The sequence below is a fragment of the Heliconius melpomene genome, chromosome 12, assembly GCF_056956725.1.
Source record: "Heliconius melpomene rosina isolate 202511_hmr_F chromosome 12, ASM5695672v1, whole genome shotgun sequence".
NCBI classification, from domain to species: domain Eukaryota; kingdom Metazoa; phylum Arthropoda; class Insecta; order Lepidoptera; family Nymphalidae; genus Heliconius; species Heliconius melpomene.
This window is the reverse complement of record NC_140400.1, coordinates 2,634,254-2,656,827: the sequence shown is the minus strand read 5'-3', so window position 1 is coordinate 2,656,827 and position 22,574 is coordinate 2,634,254. Positions and strand designations below refer to the sequence as shown.

Below are 22,574 nucleotides of genomic sequence, written 5' to 3'. Positions count from 1 at the left end.
TTATATTATAAAAATTGTAGAAAGTTTTACATAGAAAAATATAGTTAGTTATCTAACAATAACATGTGAACTTACTCTATATAATTACCAAGCGTAATATTCTCTAAAGTTACGTAATACTGACACTCAGTGAATTCAAATACCTAACATTATAAAAGTAGAATAATAAGAGGTACCTACTATGTATTCTAATAACACTAAAACAAATTATAATATACACATTCAAGTAAAGATATTTCTATGAAATGCTAATTAATTGATGTAAATACTGAAAATTTTAAGTTAAAATATTATTTATAATGAATAAAAAATAACTTAAGATCGAAAAAAATAAGAAAATATGAAATTATTTTATATTTTAGTCACAATCTGTATGATCTTGACTCGTGGGTGGTTCAAATGACTCGACCTGCTCTATATTAGACGCCTTTCATCTGCGTCACGAAAGTCAATTTCTAAGAAAATTATCATATATTCATTATTAAGACCTCTTTTTGTGTTTATCATATTTTCTAGATTTATTTTCAAATGCAAAATAAACTAGAATATTCAACGTTTTACTTTAAAACATGCTTTTCAGATAACTAAGAACACAACGATATAGGCAACAGTTGCTTAAAGTAATTTTTAAAGAAAAAGAATATTAATCATTAATTCCAGGTAATAGATCAATATTTTTAAATTGACTTCTACTACAGTCTATTTGGAGAATATATCGTATCATATATAAAATAATGAAACGAAAATAAAAAAGAACTAAGTAATATTATTAAATAAATAGTGTAGAAATAATAATTCTCTATACATTGAAACATCCCTCGCAATTTGCGAGCTATTTAGAGAAGCCTTGATAAGATACGGTAGATCTATAGATATATACATAACTACTTTCTTGACTGTTCAGTTATATAAGATGTTGATGAATAAATCATATTTTTGAAACATTTCAAATACATAATAATAGAGAATGTTTCTATTAAATATAAGTATAGAGCAATAATTCGGAAGAATTTATTTATATTTTTTTCTCAGTTACACACTACATATAACATACTGCATATATTTATTGTTATAACAATTTAATTTAAAAGTTGGTGAAAAATATAGGCATAAGGCCGACTAAATTACCACCAAGAAATCAAGAAAGGAGGGACCCAAAAGCCCCTTCTATTTGTAAACACCACGAATCTCGAACAAAACTAAAGTAAATTAGATTCAACAAGCGTAATACATGGTAAGATACAAGAAAATGTTCTCATATTTTATGCTTAAAGTGTATTTTAGCTTTCTTTGAGAAAATAATTATCATTCTTTACATAATAGATAGACAAGAATATACATATATATATAAAATTATATATAAATATTAAAATTAAAATTATTCAGAAGGTAAATCGATAAAGGGCTTTAGGGTTTGTACTAAATATAAAAGTTACTAAAGTATAAAATAAAAATTTAATTTAAAATATTATGATAGGAGAGGAATTTTTCCTATCAAATTATGAATCCTTGCGAATTCTTAATCCCGGACGCGGCAGAGAAGTGTATTGGTAGTAACTTCGAATCCAATTTGAGTAATGATTACTTTTAAGAATAATTTTCTCCGGTCTAATCAGTGAAAAATCGCTTTTAGGCGGAAAGCAAAGAAAATACTGGTATACATATTTATTGCGAGAGAGAAAACAGTCTCTATCTATTCTATTTATGTTGTCATACAGTTTTATACGCAAAAAGATATTTTAATTTCTTAACGTTGTTTATAGAAACATAGTCTAAGTACCAGTTTATTTCTTTATGCACTATAAACACTTAATATCTAGTAGTAGGTATTACAACAAGACTGAGAAACTTTCAACGCCTAATATAAATATATCTTAAATATTTACCATTAAAATTCAATGATAAATTCTCGAGAACTTTGTCAACAATATGAAATGAAAAGACCGTATTGACTTACCGTCTATCAATTTGTCCTTTTAGCTTTCACGATATCTGCCTTCGTTTTGGATCTGTTTCGAACTTTAATTAGACCAATTTAAACCCAATGCTAGATGTTTTTGTATTAAATATTGATTAATATTTTCTATAAATGTAGTCTGTTTAGACCCAATAAGTATTTTTTTGTTATTATTTAGAGCTTTGCTATATTTTATAAAAAAAATAAAGAACATAAGTAAAAAAACAATAAAAAGTAAAGTAAAGTAAATGTACAAAGTAAGTCCGCGATACAATGTTAATAAAATTCTTTTACAATTAATTTTTTTTAATAGTATTATTACTTTTATGCAAATAAGTCATAAAATAATGACGTAAGTAGTATAATAGTTCATTAAATATAATGATGTAGGTCTAACAACAGTTTGTCATATCTGACATTAAGAAAATCTTTAAACATCGTTTTTTATCAATAAAAATATGTATAGAATAGTATACGAAAATTGGCAATGTCAAGATCATTGATATGTTACACGAAAAGAAACAACTACAATTCTTTTTAACATACAATGTATATACGAGTATAGTAAACGACGCTAAATTTATAAGAAACATAAAGAAATATAATTCAAGTTCCCATGATAGACGCTATGAGACATACATATATATAATATAAGTTTACAAAACGTGTAGATTTTCGCAAGATTTCGACTTGGATATGTCATTAATGCAGATCTTCTGGAGCAATTCACGAGCGATGCTGAGAGATATGTGAGTGCGGGAGCTCGCTAGCTTTGATGGCTTGGAATCCTGTTTGGATATAATGTAACAAAGTTAAATATGTTAAATAGTTTACTCTTATGGGAACGTCGTGGTGCAGCAGCACAGCGCGTGGCTAAACGCGACGGTTGTGGGTTCGATTCTAACACGGGGGAATTAATTATTTTTATTTGTTAATGTAGTGACAAGAAAAAGTGCGGGGTTCAAAATTGAGTGGTTTGTGGAAAACGGAATGTCGTAACACTAGAATCCCTCTGCCTGGGTGCATTATATAAGATACAGAACGAAGGTAAAAAACAGGATATTCTTTTTTTTTTAATATTTTAGAGAAAGAAAGAAAGTGAGGCGTTGTGCTCCGCCACTCAAAAGGAAACGTCTCGAGTTCTATAAATTAGAATACTTTGAATTAATTTGAAATAAATAATTTATAATAATAATAAAAATACAATACTCTAGCAAATGCTGACATTAAATTTTCTATTTCCTTTCAAATATCAGAAGGTATACAAATTCAATCGCTAAAGTAACCCCCAAATTTATAGAATTTAAACAGGGCTTCGGGCTTTTGACGCAATCTCTTTGGTGAATTTTAATCAAGTTTTGAGTTAGATCTAATTAATCGAAAGAATGGAACAGCTATTTTGGTTCTTTGTATTTATTTATTTGAAAAGATTTTTAACTTTAGTTAAGTGAAATAAGAAAATTCTTAAATATTCCAAGCTATTTATAATAATTATGTTAAACTTCCGGAAATTGAGTAATTTTGAATTATATTATAATGAATATTAATATTTTTCTACGTAGTGGGATTATCGCCACTCGCCGCCACTTGGAAACCGTCAAAAAGTCTTGACCACCAAGCTATACGTTCATTCATCTACATTCATTACATCGTTCGTTTCATTACATTGTCAAGATTCTGTTACGTTGTTTTTTTTTTAAATTTTATTATACGAAAATATTTTAACTCACCTGTTTTCCACTTTTTCTCGCTTGTTTCTTATCACGGTTTTCCTTCAATCTTATTTGTTTCAGAATCCCTACCAGCAGTTCGTCCACATTGTGCTGGATGCCCGATGAAGTTTCAATAAATTTGCTATCTCTTGAAGTAGCGAGAGCCTTACCCTCTGTATAAAGAAATATACCCATATCTATATTATACGACATGGTAAGAGGAAAACACTTTGGACTCAATTTCTTTATTTTTTTATATTCGAGTCGGTCTCTTAAGATATAGTTTCAAATCTAAACTACAGCAAATTATTTTAATTATTAATCTTAAAATATAATAAATTAACATATATCAAATTATGCACTAGACCTATATAATAAATAACTTACATAATAAACTTACTATAAATATTTCTCCAATACTAACCATTAGTAGAAACCTGCCTGGCCCTCGCCAAATCTGCCTTATTGCCAACGAGGACTACAGTCCTCTCCACCGTGAACTGTTCCCTCGCCAAGTAGGAGAGGAGTTCACCAGCTCTTATAAAAGAGCTCTTGGCAACCACGGAATAGACCACGACACAGGCGTGCGGCTCATATGTTGACATACAGTTTTCAACCTATGAAAAAAAAATTTTTTTGATATGCAGGATCGCCTGTGTGTGTGTATCAACCACACATAACATGTTTTGCTCACTTTCCACCAAATTCTTGAGGCATTCTTTGTTGAATGGCGGAAATTTACACCTTCTTTACCTTCTTTTAATGAAAATAAGGAATATTTAAATACCTACTTATATATACCATTTTTTATGATACATTAAATTCAAATCCCAATATACAAAAAACATGGCAAGACCTATCAACGAGTAAACATTGGCAACAAAAGAATATCCATCATGAATCGATGGAATACGAGTAAGAGTTAGCAGTATTGTTTTAGACGTTCAATGTCTCCGACCAGACGCTTGTTAGACGACGATAAATAATTTATGATTGGGGATAAAAGGCTGTCTCTATATTGTATCGTTTCAGGTTTACCGTATTATCTTAGGAGGAAATCAATTTGTTATTGTTATTGCTATTTTAAATAGAATTATTATATTTTATCTTATATATGTACATTATAATTTATTTTCCCTTCCTTGCTCTAGTAACAAGTTGAATTCCGCCACTCAACACGCATTGTTTCTAAGAAAATGGAAAACGAAGTGTCTTAACACTAGGTTCCCTGTGTCAAATCCACAACTATTCTGTTTACAGTCAGATATTTTTCAACTATAGTTACAATGGTATCTCAGTATAATCTAGTTTCAATACTGACCGACATTTCTGTGCTAGGATGATCAATGAATATAAGCTCCGATTCTTCACCATCTAATAGCACCGACACCGATTTTTCACCAAACTCGTCGTCTGAAACAAAATTTATTCATTTATGGATATAATTATGTATTGAATTACCGTTTTTATTATATTTTTAATATTTTTTTACATATTTTTTTTGGTATTAATAAAGTGTTTAAACAAAAAATTATAATAAATTAAAATTAAAGGAAATAAAATACATACATATGAATGTATGTATGTCATTTGAATAGAAAAATCATCATTTCTTGTTCTTCATTGTGTTCATTTAATACATATAAACATGCAATAAATTATTCTATAATTTATCTAAGCTTTAAAATAAAATTAACTAATTCTATAGAAGTCATGCAGTATTGCTGTGATTCTACTTAATAATAAAACTATATTACTAAACGGTTCAAAAAATACTTAATAAAAAAGCTAACTATAGTTTTTATAATTGCTATATATTATTCTAGCTTCACACTTTAACACAGCCTGGTACCAATAAAGCGTTGAGTTTTGCCACTCAACACGCAATGCCTCCAGAATTCGGCAGAAAGTGGGGAACGGAGTGTCTTAAATCTAGGTTCCCTCTGCCTACCCTGCTGTGTACGGGATACAGAGTGAAGCTGATTTTTTAAACTATTTTAGAATTTTAAGAATTTAAACTATTTTAAGAATTTCCCTTATTTTATTTTTCACAATAGAAAAAATGAATATAAAGTATATTCACTTTAAATACAGAAACAAAAAACACTTTAACACAAATTGCACGTTGCAACGTGAAAAAATGTACTTGCTGTGAGTTGAAAATTATATTGAATTAACTTAAACGGATCGAGAGTGGGACTGTACTCGTAGTTGACAATGCACGAGTTTGTTTATGCGTTTTCAAGCAAAATAAATATTGTTTCAATAATGTAGTTTACTTTCTAGTAATATAAGGTAGCATTTGAATATTAAATTACAAATAAATATATATCATTTTTAAAATAAAATTCAAAGAAATGGAAAATTGGCCAACGGGAAATTGGCCTGTGGACAAGAAAATTAAACAAAAATATTTATTTTCTTTAAAATACAGGCTCTTATTATAATTTATACATGTATATTACACACTATAACTATATTAAATGATTATAATACTAGCATATTCTCAAATATATGATATATTGACATTCAATATTTCCTGTTAATTAATTCAATTTCTTACATTAATTAACAGTCGCCGCCCACACGAGACCGCCTTTGACTGTATTGTGAACCGTAAATTTGATTTAAATATCACTGAAATTTATTATTAAAAAAAATTAAAGGCAAAGAGTAAAAAAAATGTAACGGAGGTGTCCCTCATTGGAGACACAATGTCTCTGAATATTCAAAAACTGTGTATCAGATATTTTAGCTTCCCTCCACCTACGCTTTTCTAAAAAAAAAAAAATCAACTTCACGCTGTATCCAATATACAGCACGGTAGGCAGAGGGAACCTAGTGTTAAGACACCCCGTTCCCCACTTTCTGCCGAATTCTGGAGGCATTGCGTGTGGAGTGGCAGAACTTAACGTCGCGCTTTACCTCGACACCAGAGCGAAGAAATGGAAATATTTATATTAAATAAATATTTAATTCCCTCTCTCTTTTCTACATTTAAAATACCACGAAAAACTAAAGGCCAAATAATTTATTCGCTATTGATGTTCAGGAATAATTAATACGTCACGCTCGCCCACCAATTTTTCCACATCACACAAACGCCTTCGATTATTCGGGTCGTGAACCGAATGTGATAGGCAGAACTGTACATCCGCTTTGTTAATTACATGTGTATTTCAGTAAAATACACCCTTTTGGCACGGTTGTGTAAATGTAGGTCGTGGATTCAATTTTTTTTTATTGTGAAAGTAAAAGCAAAGAAAATGTAGTGAAAGATCCTTCTGTTCTTTACGTTTCGATCGATCTAAAGATGGTACGTTATGTGGTGGGACGACCAGCAATAGAGTATAACAGTTTGCTATTAGGAACATTTCAATAGTAATGTTATAATTTCGTTTTCATCATATATAATCATTTTTTCAAATTTGTGTTGATCTGAATTGTCTATATACGCGACGAAACGGTTCTAGTTTCGATTCCCATTCGGAGCAATAAATTGTTTGTGTTTGTTTATTGTGTTAAAAGACAAAACGCTGCGTTAAGTTCTGTCAATAAACCCGCAATATTTGGAGAAATAGGTAATCATTGGGGAACGAAGTATATCAATATTAGGTTCCCTCTGCTATATGCAGGATATACTAAGAAAATAAAATAAAAGAGAAATAAAATAAGTATAATATATATCCACTGATTATCTCTATATATCCCTACATTGAGGTTAGATTTGTAACAATAATTGCGAACTAACTCAGTGAGCCGTGCGTCCACATCACACCAGAGTGCCTTTAATTACGCCGACCATGAAACGGCCTCCGCTATTTTACTGATTCTATGAAGTATAAATCGATGCTTTTCACATTATTTTAAAGCTTCACACTGTACACACAGCAGGGCAGACAGAGGGAACCCAGGAACCAAGTGTTAAAACACTCTGTTGCCATTAAAAGACTTCCGTTCCTTACTTTCCGCTGAACTCTGGAAGCACCTGTCCCTAAAATTTGCTGTTAAATTTTTCTTTACTATGTATCCTACATTTGAAGTCACATCCACTGTACCACACCACCTTTAAGCACTTAGGCCTCAATTTCCAATTCCAGCTAAATATGAATACTTCATGTAATATTCAAAGGTATTTAACGACAACAATCAGTCCACAGTCCTCTGTCAACCTCCAAGACCTCAAGCATGCTCCACCTCCGCTAATTGGTGTTTCCGTATAATGAGTAGAGTAGCGTAGTTTATCTTTGATGTGTGTACAATGTACATATTATATGTATAGTACATATATGGTTAGTAGGAAATCCCTTAGGAGTATGGGACTGAATAACTATTTAGCATTACAAATTATTGTATTTTGTCAGTCGTAAACACTTCACGTTGTGAGTTCGATTTCCTCTCGAGGAAATGAAATATTTATTATATTATTTGATATTTTAATTCCTTCGCTCTGGTGATTCCTGCTTTAAGTACCGCCCCTTAATACACAAATCCTCCAAAATTCGGACTGTCTTCATACTAGTTTCCCAGATAAAACACACAGACAGACAACAGAATGATCTAATAAGGTTTTTTCCTTTTTTCCCTCAAAAAGTACGGAACCCTAAAAATAGCTGCATGCTTGTTAGACAGAGAGTATTTAAATATTCCGTTTGATTTTTCACTCAAAGTGAGGCCCGAAAAAAAAAATATCATTAACTTCAATGAGAATCGAACCACAGGTAACAAATTAAGGCGCTGCACCACTGAGCAACGACGGCCTCTACAAGTTTCGTTAAACATGTTATGTGTGCAACATACATACATATATGTGTAAAACTGCTTTGTTTTGTGCTAAATTCATATTTAATACCTACTAGAAAACCATCTATCATTTTAAAGTAGTATATTTATAGATATTATAGTAAAAACAATAATTATTAAAAATAACGAATTTCTATAACATTTTGAACTTTCAAAATCCATCTCTCACCTTACAAAATGCTTTTAAAGCGGAATATATCAAAAGGTTTTACAAGTATTCAAAAGTGTAGTCCACGTGCTGAGTGGAGTGAGCTCTGGCACCGGCTTCCATCGCTAATTGGTGCTCTTGGAAATAATGATATACTTGGAGGGGCCGCGGTTGTATAAGCATGATTGAAGACATGTTTTTAAATATATAAATATAGAGATCGGGAGAGTAGCCCAGTGGCTGATTGTAACGCGGTGGTTGTGGGTTCGATTCACGCTCGGGGGAATTGAATTATTTTGTATGCAGTCGAAAGAGAAAACGCGTACAGTTACTTCCGTCAGTCAATATGCAATATCTGGATAATTCTGCCAGAAGTGGGAGACGGGGTGCCTTAGCATTAGGTTCCATCAACTTACCCCAGCATGCCTCGTATGCGAGATGTGGTATGAAGCTAAAAAATGTGCCTATTTAATAGATCTTTGTAATGAGTGGGAAGCAGAGAGAAGCATTACTATTAAAAGGTCTTCCTCGCCTCCCATATACTCGTAAAATAAAAGTGATGCTTAAAAATTAAGAGAATAGGAAAAAATAAATATAGGCTTGATAACCATTAGCCAAAATTCTACCTACATTTTCAACAGCCATGTTTCTCATTTTACTAAAAAACCAAACTATACTTACAAATAAAAATAGAAAAAAATATCTACATAATATTTTATTCATACAAAGCTCGAAAATATTCATGAGTTTTTATCAAATATTTCTATGAGAGACATTTCTATTTGGTGGCATTTATTTAGCTGTGTTTTATACGCTTCGTCAGTTATTTTGTACAATTATTTTGTATAGACTTGAACTAAAGTTCACTCAATTTAAAAAATCTTTTGTGGATCAGCTAACAGGCAAGTAAATATGGCGACGTCGACGTCTATCTTACTTTACAATGTGGCACTATTACCATATAACCAGACTGAACGCAGTGATTTTGAGTTAAAATCCAAGCTGGCTTATATTGACAATATAAAAAATGGTACCTACAAATATACAGTTTTGATACTGAGATAAAATCTATAATGTATTATATATTTAACTTTAATTACTAATTGATTGACACACAGACGAAATTACTGCACCTTCGGAATGTAGGAGAGATCTAAGAGAGGGTTTCTCGAATTTTCTAAAAACGGAAACAAGGACAAGTATATTAAAAATATTCCATTACATTTCTACATCTATTTAAATTAAATATTAAAAAAAAGCTATGAATGCCAAAACTTTTTTGTAAATCCGTATTACGCATCAACAATTTTCTTTATATGAAACGTGACGAAGCATTAGTACAGTTATTTTATTTTTCCACATGATTGCCGCTAAAATATCGTCCAATATACTCGAAATATGTATTGTTGCTTTATAATAATATAGACACCATTGTGGCACAGTGAGGTAAACCTGACCGAACCTGACTTTCGCGGTTTCAAATCCCGCAAGTATTTTATACATGAAAAAAACGAAGAATTGTGGGCTAATTGTGAAATTCTTAAAATAACTAAATAATTTTATTGATTGAATAATTTAACTGATTGAATTCAGAAAGAGTCGACTATACGACATTATTATGTAATTGGGGGATTTATTACTTATATGTAATTTATTCTTATTTATTCCATAATTCAGATGTAATGCGGAAAATGGAGAGTCTTAGCTCTCTTAGTCTAACCTGTTATGCGGAATAAAGTAATTATCAGATATATTATATATGGAAGATGCAAGCCCAGGTTTATATATAAAAAAAACGTTATAAATTTTGTACAAGGTTATTATCAAAGAAATCAAATTAAATTAAGGGTTTACATTAAATTCTACATAAAAAATATATCTACGTAATAATAGTACTAACATTATTATTAAGTGAAATAAACATTCTTTCTTTGCCTAAGCTCGGTTTTTTACCTTCATTAATTGGGTTGTTCTTAAAAAAATCTTAATCAACTTCAACTTGTTGAAACTAATGAGGCTTCTTTTTGTGCTTTTTGTTCGACTATAGTATTTTTTCTTTATTTAGTTCTTTGGTTCATTAATACTAAGTGAGCCATTGTTTTCACATTTATATGAAAAATAGTAAGCATATTAGAGTGCTACTATGACTGTAAGCGCGATGGTGGTGGGTTCGATTCCTTCTCAGTAGAATTAGTTATATGTTTTCGCTCTGGTAACCAGACAAACGCGGCTTCAACGCCACCGAAACAAAAGTGGAAAAAGGGAAACAGAATGTCTTGACATTAGGTTCCCTTTGCCTACTCTACTATATACTGTATTCAGCGTGAAGCTATTTATTATTTATTTATATACTAGTGGACCCGAGTGCGGCTACGCCCGCTTGAACTATTCGAATATTTATTAAATATATTTGTGAAATTATTTTCAGTTTTCAATATTCGCATCTCTCATGCGTTAAGCAAGCACATTTTGGGTGACGTTTTCTAACAACAAACTTTCCAAAATGTTGCTTAGCAACGACGGTTGTTATTAATATGGCGGAATAAATAGCATGTCAAATCAATAAGTATTTTACTATATTGATATATATCGAAAATATTACAAATATGAGAAAAAAAGTATCCTATGTTCATTCCGAGACCCTCATGTATCTCTGTATGAATATTTTATCGCAATTAAATTAGCGGTTTGGCCCTGATTGCGTAAAAGACAGACAGACAGACAGACAGAGTTACTTTCGAATTTATAATATAGGTATGGATTGCTTAATAAATATAAATATCAAGCCACATATACTTGCTATATACCAAGTTAATTATTTTCACAAAACTATTATTACACATTCCTTTTATTACTATCTAATATAATACAAAATTCCTTATTATAATTCACAAAGCCTAAGTTATGGCCGTCTCGTAATAGATGAGTATGTTATCCGGGTTTCAGTTACAGTCCCTTTGTAGCCTCTGCCTTTCAAATACCGGAGGCAATCCCTGGACGATGTGATGAATTGAGTACAAAAACCGTCGTCTATACCTTATATTATTAAATTAGGTGAAATTTCTTTCTATAAAAATTGGTAAAATTTTCGGAATATCTGTTTTATATTGTTAGATTTGTAGTTTTTTATAATTAATTATATTTTGTGATATTTATTACTCTGTTCTTCGTTTTACTGTTGTAGAAATTTCAAGACATTCTTTCTTAGTGCTCCCTATACAACCTAACTTATTTCAAATCCAGTATCAACATTCCAAGTCCAGTATTTTCGTCTGTGCGTTGTCTGTCAGTCACTTAGTAACGAGTCACTTAGTATACATTTATACTGAGGTTTTAAGATTCTGCAAAATTAAATTTAATATTATCTTTAGTTGCTACGAAAAATAATAATAGTGAGACAAAAAAATATTACCTTACGCTTATTTTAATTAATGATCCTTATTATATTAAATGATAAATGTTCATGAAAAATAACAAAAAAACACGCTTTTTGTATAAAAAAAATTTAAAAAAATACATATAAGATATACATACCTTTTGGATATATTAAGAAAAGATAAAGATAAAATATAAAACTACAACTGATATACAAACTACTTGTGTAACATTCAAAGAATAAGTGAACTTACCGCGTTTAACTTCACCAGATAGCAAGTAAAAAGAAGTAATTTTATTTACAAAAGAGCATTAGGCAGCCACATACAACTATTATTCTACTGGAGATTAAGCTTTGAATAGCGCGTTAAATTCCCCTAGCATATATCTACCTTATTTTTGTATATTTAAAGTAAAATGATTGAAAATAAGTTCTTAAATATTTTTTACACTTAAAAAGCTTCCATATAATTAACAACATTAATATCACAAACAGTAAGTTAGTGTTAAAACACTCCGTTCCTCACTTTCCACCGAATTCTCAGGGTATTACGGGGTAAATGGAGGAACTCAACGTCGCGCTTTATCTTGTTACCAACAATGAATTAAATAATTTATTCTTCCGAGTGGGAATCGAACTCACAACACCTTATTAATAAACTCCTAATTTCATTGTATGGCAAAGGTTGCAGGTTTTATATCCGATCCAAATAAAACAAACTTTACATGTAATAACATACATATTAATATAAAGGTAGATAAATGCCATTTTTCAGTATTATTTGGGAATTTAACGGTAAATTTGCACGTATATAAGCGATTTTTCGATTTTGCCATACAAGTAGTGCTTTCTAACAGAACAAATTTTCTTAAGTGTTTTTATCTTATAAGCTAGTCGTAGCTAGAAGGCGTATTACAGTCTGAATTAGCTTTTCTGCCCTAGTTTCTAGACCTAGTGGATTAAACGATATTTCTTAATCCATCAAATCTAAAATGGTTAATGTCTATAATTAATAATTATAAATAATACCAATACAGGTAGATAGGTAGGAAAAATTAAGAAAATGTTACCTAAATTAGATAAAATTTTCCTAATTTTTACCTTATTCACTGATAAGTTCCCGTTTACTTATTAAATAGATATGTACATGTTCATTTATGAAAAAATATACATAAATGTACGGTCGTTATATATATTTTTTTTAATTTAATTTATTGATCTGGATCTACTATTAATTAATATAACATACATTACTTATGTCTAAGCAACTTTCTCTTTTTACTTACTAATTTTCTCGTTTATGGTGGCGTGTAAATTATTTCTTCGTTTTCCATTTCCGTCCATAAAAAACCGAGTACAAACACTACAATACAAGCTTAAAGATTTTTTTTAAGTTTAAAGATTTAATTTTTTTTTACTAAAAAGTTTAGGGTGAGCACCAGACTATTCTGGAGTTAACATGTTCTACTCGTCTCCTTCCTACGTCCGTGTAGTACAAAACAAAGTCATTCCTCACAATTGTACGCTTCAATCTTTGAAACTACGCTCAGTATTTTAAATCGGTTTACACACGGGCGAAGCCGTGAGCTAAGCACTAGTTATACTATATCTTAGAATAAGTCAGTCAGTCTAATACACAATTAGAGTTCAATGGCAGAATGACCTTTGTAAGTTTCCTGAAACTTCGCTTAGAGCATTTAATTACTATAACTAGCCCAAGACAATAAATTGTTGTTTTGAGTGTTCTATTATTATACAAAATGTTACTAAATGAACTAAAGTTTTGCGAATTAGTTCACCTTAGTACATCGGTTAAGATCGATCATTTCCCACGTTCCGCTTGATTTACGGGGCTCAACGCTGCGTTGTGTCTTTTGCCAGAGCGAAGGAAATAAAATATTTCATTTCCCTAAGAGCACATTGAAGATATGTACAATATTTGTACTTAATTAGGAAAAATCTTGCGACCAATAAATTTAAAGAAGAAAGTAAGTTTCCCCAATCAACATGCAATGCGAAAAGCGAAGAGTGAGTCTACTACTAAGACCCGTATATATAAAAACGCTACCAACTCTGAGATCTTGAGAGGACTCTAGAGGAAGCAAAGTTTATAAAAATGGACCTAAGTTTCCTTTGCCTACCCCGCTACGCAGGAAAAAGTGAGAAGTTCTTTTTTTTTACATATTATAATAGTAGTTGAACAACTCCTAGTTAAATACGAGAATGGCGAAATTAACCAGTTTTATCTCATAATCCTTTCAAAGTAGAACAAATTTGTTTAGTTGAGTAAGCGTTGACTGTTGAGGAGAAGGAGCTTTGAACAAGTTTCTATTTACAAACTCTTGTTCGTGGCTTCAAATAACGCTTTCCTGATATTATGTAGGCATTGTCATTATTTAATATAGCAATTTTAACTTTAATGTAAATAAAATAATAATAATATTAATGGAAGTGTCCTTTGTTAAATAGTTGGTGTTTATTTTTAAAAGTGCAGGGTCTGCTACTAGTATCATAGATAATTCATTTACCGCTCGCCCGCCTTCTTGGGAGTAATATAATTACTTCATATATGTAACTCGGTATTTACTTAGATGCCGTATTTTAATTGATTTTTAGTTATATTTTCAACAAAGTTTACTTTGATAACAGTATTTAACGTTGTATCGTATTTTTATGTATTTTAAAATAAGTAAGTTAAATAGCTTTTTTTTTATTTTTTCTTATAAATGAGCATTTTGAGCTTTCTTCTATTTTGAGGATTGCGAGGCAATTTGTATTGCCCGCGATCTGTACAAAATATTAGAAATTATATAAAATTTTGTATAATATTTATATTTTGATTGGTTGTAGTTGTTAATCACATTAAACCACATTAAATCGTGGTGTTGAGTTCCGCCTCTCAACACGCGATGTCTCCAGAATTCGGTGGAAAAGTGGGAAACTGAGTGTTATAATACTAGGTTCCCTCTGCCTACCCTGCATTCATACACGTACAACGTGTAGCTAAAAAACAAATCAACTTCATACTATTATTATTATTATGCACATTAAAATTAACTTTATGATCTTAAGTAAAACGGTAAACAATCCTAATCTAAAAAAAAACAAAATTATTTACTAAAACAATAGTTCAAATTGTTTGAACAATAAGCAGAGTAAATGTGTATGTTTGCTTTTCAGTACAATAAACGTGTTTAAAAGTTGGAACCAACAATGGTTTTTGTAAGCTGAGTGCGGTTAATGAAATATTCAAAGGGGCTGGCTTTCTTTATTTGGTATTTTATTCTCAATGTCAATGAAATTATACTGGAACGTCATTTACGTATGCTTTACACTGCATCCCAGCAAAATAAGCAGAGGGAACCTAGTGTTACGATACTCCGTTCCCCATGCACTGCCCAATTTTCAGTAAGTTAAGTTTAAGTTTAGTTAAGTTAAGTTTAAGATAATATCTATGTGATTAAAATAACACTGCACAAAAGTTCATGTTCGTCTGAATATTAATATTCCAAATTAAAATCTCCAGTCGCTTACTAGACTAGACTATAACAATAAGTTTAAGCGGGCGAAGCCTTGAGTAGGCTGCTAGTAATGTATAAAATAAGAAATTTACGTCCTTAATATTTTTAATTATGCATTCTTTTAATAAACTATTTTATTATTTTTTTAATAAACACCTGTGGCGTTATCATTATATTGTTTAATTTACTTTGTGCGAAGTTTCAACTCAATCAGTCGCGTGAATATGCATAAAGCATGATGTACGTTGGAACTAGATTTAATTACACACAGCTAGGGGGAGAGTCGCTTACTATAATTTCATAATATAAATAACTATATATATCTATAGTGAATGATCTCAGTAGAATAATAAACAGCTAACTATATAAATTTATAATATAAAACTGATGGTGGTAGCAAGTTGAAATCCGTAAAGGGATACTTATTTTAAGTTTCGGTAAGTAATTGTTCTTACAGACCACTTTTCTGAAATTTTGCAATTGACTCTGTTGAAATTACAAATTAACTTATTTTTTTACTACTCTGTAAAAGTATCATTTTATTAACTTCACCCTGTATTTCGCACATAGCAGGGTAGGCAGAAGAAACCAGGGAACCTACTGTTAAGGCACTCCGTTCCTATTAAGATTTTTCCGTTACCCACTTTCCGGCGAATTCTGGAGGCATTGCCGCGATTTGCTTCTTTACCAGAGCAAGAAAATAAAAATGATAAATATTGCATATCCTCGAATGGGAAACGAACCCACAGCCAGTCGAGTCAAGAATAATGAACACCGTTTCCCGAATAAAAAACTACTTTTTATAACTCATAACCCCACATATTTCACATTGTGAAAGCTCTATAGAAAACGATTGGCGGTGATGAGACAGCACTTGTCCGTGACTTGGCAGTTCTGTATCCGAGCCAGTCGTGATTAAGCACATTGACATACAAAGCTAAGTGGCTCGCAACTTCTGCCAAGAGTACTTTATGCCTGTCTGCACTACTTTCCATCAATACACTATTAGTGTTTCTTTTTTATGCAAAAAAACATATTTTTTTGCAAAATTTTTTGTTCCGCACAGTACGTGTGAAGAGGTTCCGTTCTCCACTTTCCGTTTAATATTGCGTATTGGAAAATGAAAGGGAGGAAAATTAAAATAATTTCAATATAATCATTCCCCGAAAATGGAAACGAGGCCACAACCATCTCGCTCATAGTCACACGCTGTACCACTGCGCCACGACTGGCCTAAAAGCTAAAAGGTTCTAGAATAACCTTTATCTCTTTTAAATAACTTTTAATGCTTCGTAAACATAAAAAAAACAGCCTTCAGGTGTCATCGCTAATTAACTTACTTTCCGTAGCATTCTGGTGAGCACATTTTCCTCGCCAATGGCACTTTTAACCTCTACTGCTGACTTCACAATCCATTAACGTTATTGGAATTTTCAGTTCATTTATTAGCAGAATGGGGGATAAAATAGCGAAAATATAGTTTTTTAGCTTAGATGTTTTTTCTTGTGTTTTATATTCAGATAATATAAGTGTAAAGTAGTGCTTGATTTTTTAAATATTTTTTAATCAAGTTCAGGTCCGCTCGATGGAATCGTGTGAGGATATGTGGGGTAGTATCGACGTGTGCTAGCAATTTTAATGGCTGTTGGTTCGATTCCCAGTCGAGAAAATGAAATATTACAAAATTCATTTCTAACTCAGTAATAAGGTAATGTGCGGCGTTATGTTCCGGCACTCAACACGCAATACCACCAGAATACGCCGGAATTCGGGGATTTTTTTTGTTTCATTAACTAAACTGATCCTCACCTAAAACTTTGTTTGCGCAGATTTTTAAGAAGTAAAATCTTGTTATTTTCATATCCTGTAGAAATTTTAAGAATTTCTTTTTAATAGTCTACACTCCAGAACCTAGATACTTGCCAATTTGTAATTTTATAGGTCCATTAATTTCGCCTATTCGTTGTCTGTCAGTCACGTAACGGAAGAGAAGATATATGTACAGTACACATATATATAAAACTCTTCCGTTGTAGATATAATAATGTTGTAGGACAACACGCATAGTCGTAAGGGTCCTCCCAGGGGCATGTGTGAAGTGGTTGATAAATGTGGAGGAAGCGAAGAAGAGATATATCGACAATATAAGCTTCTCTGCTTTCGTACCCATGGAAAATTATAGTCGGTAACATAAATTAATTGTAACTCATATATACCTGTATATAATATATTATAAAAACTTTAATTTAAAATATTATAATCTTAAAGTATAATAATTAATGATATAAATTAAAACAGTTTAAAATAAAAATACGGCGTTATTATTTAAAGTTTAACAGGTCTGTTTCCTACAACGTCTCATATAAGACTGACTATACAATTACAAAATTATTTAAAAGAAGGTAGATAACAAAAAAATATATTTAACTAAATCTATAAGTACTGATCAAATAATTCCATTAAAAAAGTTACTATTACAAATTACAAATAAAACTCTAACCAAACTAAGGCAAAGAAAACCTAAACAAACCGAGCCTAAAATATTATTTATACAATGCTGCTTTAACCATCGAAACTAAATTTATATGGAAATGGAACGTAACATCAAATTTACTGTAAGACTACCCTTCTACCCTTTCATCCATTTCACAAACCAATATATTTTTTCCATGACCATGACTCGCGATCCGTACCTCAACGCCGTTACTCGAGAATGGATCGAAGAGCTGGAACTTACTGATATTGGGCGGATAAGGAAATTGTTTTCTTGGACACTTCAGTTATAGTTGAAGCAATTTGACATTTGTGTATTTATTTCCAAAGTGCAATACATTTATTATTGCTATTTAAATTTAATATAAACTTTAGAGCTGGGCTTTTGGCTTTTCTGTTAGATTCATTAGAAAACATATTATTTCCTTTTTGTGTGGCGTTCCAGAAAGTTTAACTGTTAACGCGATGGTTGTGGGTTCGATTCCCAGACGGAGGAATAAAAATTTTATTTTATGTAAAAAGCAAAAGCGCTTTAAGTAAATTCGCTCAAGGCGCAATGTCTTGAAAATTGGGCGGAAAGTGAAACGGAGTTTCTTTCAACTAGGTTAACTGTGTTATCATGCTGAAAAGAAACAATTTCGGGGTAATTATTCCCCTTCACGCTATCCATTGAAGAAGATAATTGGTCAGTCTTGGTAGATAGGAACAAGCGTGGGACTATAATCGTGACGGGTTCTGGGATCGGTTCTACTTGAGGTAATGAAATATTTAATGTTTTCATTTAATTATTCTGGTATCGAGGCAGTAAAAGAAAGAAAAAGGTAAAAGAAGAAGAAAATGAAAAATAATTTGTTTAATCTCTTTATATTTTTAATAAAATGTTTACACTTTCACAAGAAACTTTGAACATTGTAAAATTATTTTTTTATTTTATATATATAAAATAAGAAATAAAAATACACAGTATTTTCTTCGTCCCAAGAAATAAGTAACGGCCATGACCGAGCACAGCATCCACTTATTTCCGAATAACTGAAACAAGCTCTAATAAGATAGACCTTTTATCCTAATATATTTCGTTAGTGTCCTTTGAAGTAACAATCGTTACTGGAGTTAAGATATTTGATATTTCCAAATTATAGGGAATTGAATATACTGTTAATTTTTTGTTCAGCTTCACGCTGTATCCCGCACACAACAGGGTAGGCAGGGGGAACCTAGTGTTAAGACACTCCGTTCCCCACTTTCTGCGGAGTTCGTAGGCATGGCGTGTTTAGTGGTGGAACTCAACGCCGCCCTTTGCTTCGACACCAGAGCGAAGAATGAAAATATTTATATAAATTTACATAAATAATTCATTTCCTCGAGTGGAAATCGAGATCCACAATCAGTCGCGTTTATAGACGCACACGTTTTAATTAAAAGATATACAATATTCTTGACATTTTAACTTTAAACCATTTTTAATTTTTCAAGTAACACTCCCATAAATTATTACCATAAAGTCAAAGTCGAATAATTCAGAAAAATGAAACTATGCAACTTCAAACCCAGACAAAAGAAGTTTGTAGACCAACGTTCAATAAATAAATACCTATATACTGGGAAAGCTCCACTAGATACCGCACTCGATCGGACTTCCATATGGGAATAGAAAGTTTATTTGCAAAAAACATCTCGAAAGCTTTGAACTTCTACCAAGCTTACAACTATAGAGAGATTTGTACAAACTTTTGTTGATATGAACAATGGATTATTGGTATTATAACTTTTTTCTCTAAATTTATTAAAATATTTCGTTCGTACAGATGCAATGCTACAATGGCAAGTCTGGTGTCGCGGCAAAGCGCGGCGAATTCGGTTCCCACTAGGTTCCCTCTGTCTACCCTGCTGTGTGCGGGATAAAGCGGGAAGCTTAAATATATTTCTGTAATATTTTTATATTTTACATAGAAGCTTACTTTAAAATGATATACATTTTATCCTCAGCTTTGAATTTATGTATGTTTAAACCATTAAAAAATCAACTTTAATTTTCGCTCTTAAAATCGCTTTTCGCTTGGCAAATCTCCGATCGATACCATCTTTGAATCTCAGATGACAGAACTGGACGATAATCGGCCCAGAATTGAAATTGTATTTTATAGGCGAAAACGGGAATAATGATGCGAACGTTAAATACTTCTGTTAAATGTACAATATTGTAAATGTGAATTAAACTCGTATTTACTTTTGTTTTCTTCAGCTTCACGCTGTACCTGCATATAGCTGTGTAGGCTGAAAGAACATAGTGTTAAGACACTCTGATTCCTACTTTCCGCCCAATTTTAAAGACATTGTGTTTTGAGGTAGGGAGAAGCGAGAACATAAACTAATTTATTAACTAATTTATCCCCCGGCCGGAATCGAAAATTAAAGAAATTATATTTTTTATTGAATTCGCTGAAACTTTAGTTTTCATTTTATGGATATTATATTTAAAACGCAGTTCTAGCGGGCGAAGCCGAAAACGGGTCGCTAGTATATAAATAAATGTGAAACTCAAGGCTTGGCACCTTTAATAAAATAAATCATAGTTTTTGATAATAAATAACTTCGTATAAAATAGTTGTGCCTTGTATTATGATGACGGCCATTACGACATGGATAGGAAGTGTCATTTGAGCCTATACAAACATGTTAAGAACACGCCTATATTATATTACCTAGCAACCTTAATTTCGCTAAAATACGATTTTGGTTTCACAATGTGAACGTGTGCTGATTTTTCGCTGTATCCTGCTTATAATCGAGGAGGTAGAAGGAACCTAGTGTTAAGGTTCCCTCTGCTTCATGTCGGATTTTCTTAAATCTACGAGTACCAAAATATATACGATGATGATAATTTAGTAAAATAGCTTTATTTAAAAAATATAATTTAATTTAAATTTAGTATTTTTAGTATATATTTTCTTTTTAAGCAAATAAAAAAATCTAGTTTACATTTGGCATGGAGTAAAATAAAATAAAAAGAAGAATGTCTCAACTATATAATTATATTAAAAAAATATATGTATTTCTTCGTTGACCAAATTCGCAATATCAAATTATTTTTATATTTCTAGCGAAAACACATTTTCTGGAATACCCGAAAAGTCATTTAAATTTAATATACGAGTGACGAGAAATTTTCGCGGCATGAGCTTCATAATTGAATCAAATTCAAAGTACACATTATATTTTTAAAGTAAATTCTGCTCTCTATTTAATTTGCAATCAATTTTAATAACTCTATCCTTATATATTTTGATACTGTATTAATAAAATTGTTAGCTTCTGTTGTGTATATATTTATATGTAATTTTGACGTAACTGTGTGTATGTCTGTTGTCTATGAACTGATTTTGTTATTTTTTATTCTTGCGTTGTTATGCGCCACAGACTTTTGTCGTCCTTGGCTTTTTTGTTCTTGATGAGTTGTTAAAGTTGTGGTTTCTTTTTAAAATTTGAAGAATTCAATAAAAGTACATTTATATTTTGAATTTTCTGCGCTACTTATTGTCTTGGGTTATTAGGGTTTTCGGGTCGGGTCGATCATGTTAATTGTGATGCAGTTAATTGTAATTAATTTAACTGACTTTGATTTAGCTTTTTTTATGTTTGAAAGGTATTAATCGAGAGTATTCTTAGCCATAATCTAGAAAATATATTATATAAATATATTACTTCCGAGGCGCAGGTTCGAGCTTCTGCTATGTTTAAATATTAATAGATTTTGTAAAAATATTTTTCTATACTTAATGTAGAAAACTGTAGAACCCTTACTTTAAACACGTACTTTAAAAATGGAAAAAAAATAACACTTTAAAGCGAAAAATAAAATGGACAACATCATAGACAATAGTAGCTCATGCCTTTTACTGTAATATAAAATTATATCACCAAAAAAATTTTCCATATATTTTCTCAGAAAACATTGAAGAATAATATAATGATGAAAGTCCTCTACAAATTTCCTGTAGGCGTGCTATTAATAGAGAGTTCACGTCGCCTAACAGGGACTTATCCTGAAATTTGCTCTAACAGCTCCTGGATATTACGTAAGTGATGCTTTAACAGCCTACGTATAAGAAACGGCTTTATCATATAGTAAATCAACATTTTCATTTCGTTACAGTAATCAGAAACACGTTGTATTAAAACTAGCCGCCTGTCTGCGGCTTCGCCCGCTTGATCTATTATTTCTTTAATAAATTACCCCTTCCGGAATCCGTTCCGGAATTATCTAAATAGGAAAGGAGTGTCTTAACACTAAGTTCCTAGGCTCCCTCTGCCTTTATTGTTAAAACAATTCAATAATATTATGGTAAAGATAAACGATAAAATAAATTATTCACATAAAACATAATATATTTTTATTGCAAAGAATTGTAATATGAAAATATAATCTAATCTGCGTAATGGCATATTTTTGAAGAGGCTGGTATGTTTATTTGCTATGGAAAAGACGTATAAAGGCCGAGAAACAATTTATATGAAAATATTTAATATTCACAATTAATATAAATTCTTTACTTTTCTAGTC

At 31.2% G+C, this 22,574-nt stretch overlaps 1 protein-coding gene across 2 annotated transcripts in view; it reads right to left on the bottom strand.

Moving 5' to 3' along the window:
* Positions 1 to 1,032: 1,032 nt before the first annotated feature.
* LOC146533401 (uncharacterized) overlaps positions 1,033 to 22,574 on the bottom strand; it is a 54,727-nt gene continuing 33,185 nt past the window's right edge. For both annotated transcript variants that reach the window (XM_085194461.1, XM_085194463.1), the window contains 4 exons: positions 4,991 to 5,082; positions 4,094 to 4,286; positions 3,688 to 3,842; positions 1,033 to 2,745 (listed from right to left, as the gene is read on the bottom strand). In XM_085194461.1, the coding sequence (XP_085050587.1) occupies positions 2,614 to 2,745; positions 3,688 to 3,842; positions 4,094 to 4,286; positions 4,991 to 5,082 (572 nt within the window). In that variant the 3' untranslated portion in view covers positions 1,033 to 2,613. The remainder of the gene's footprint in view (positions 2,746 to 3,687; positions 3,843 to 4,093; positions 4,287 to 4,990; positions 5,083 to 22,574) is intronic.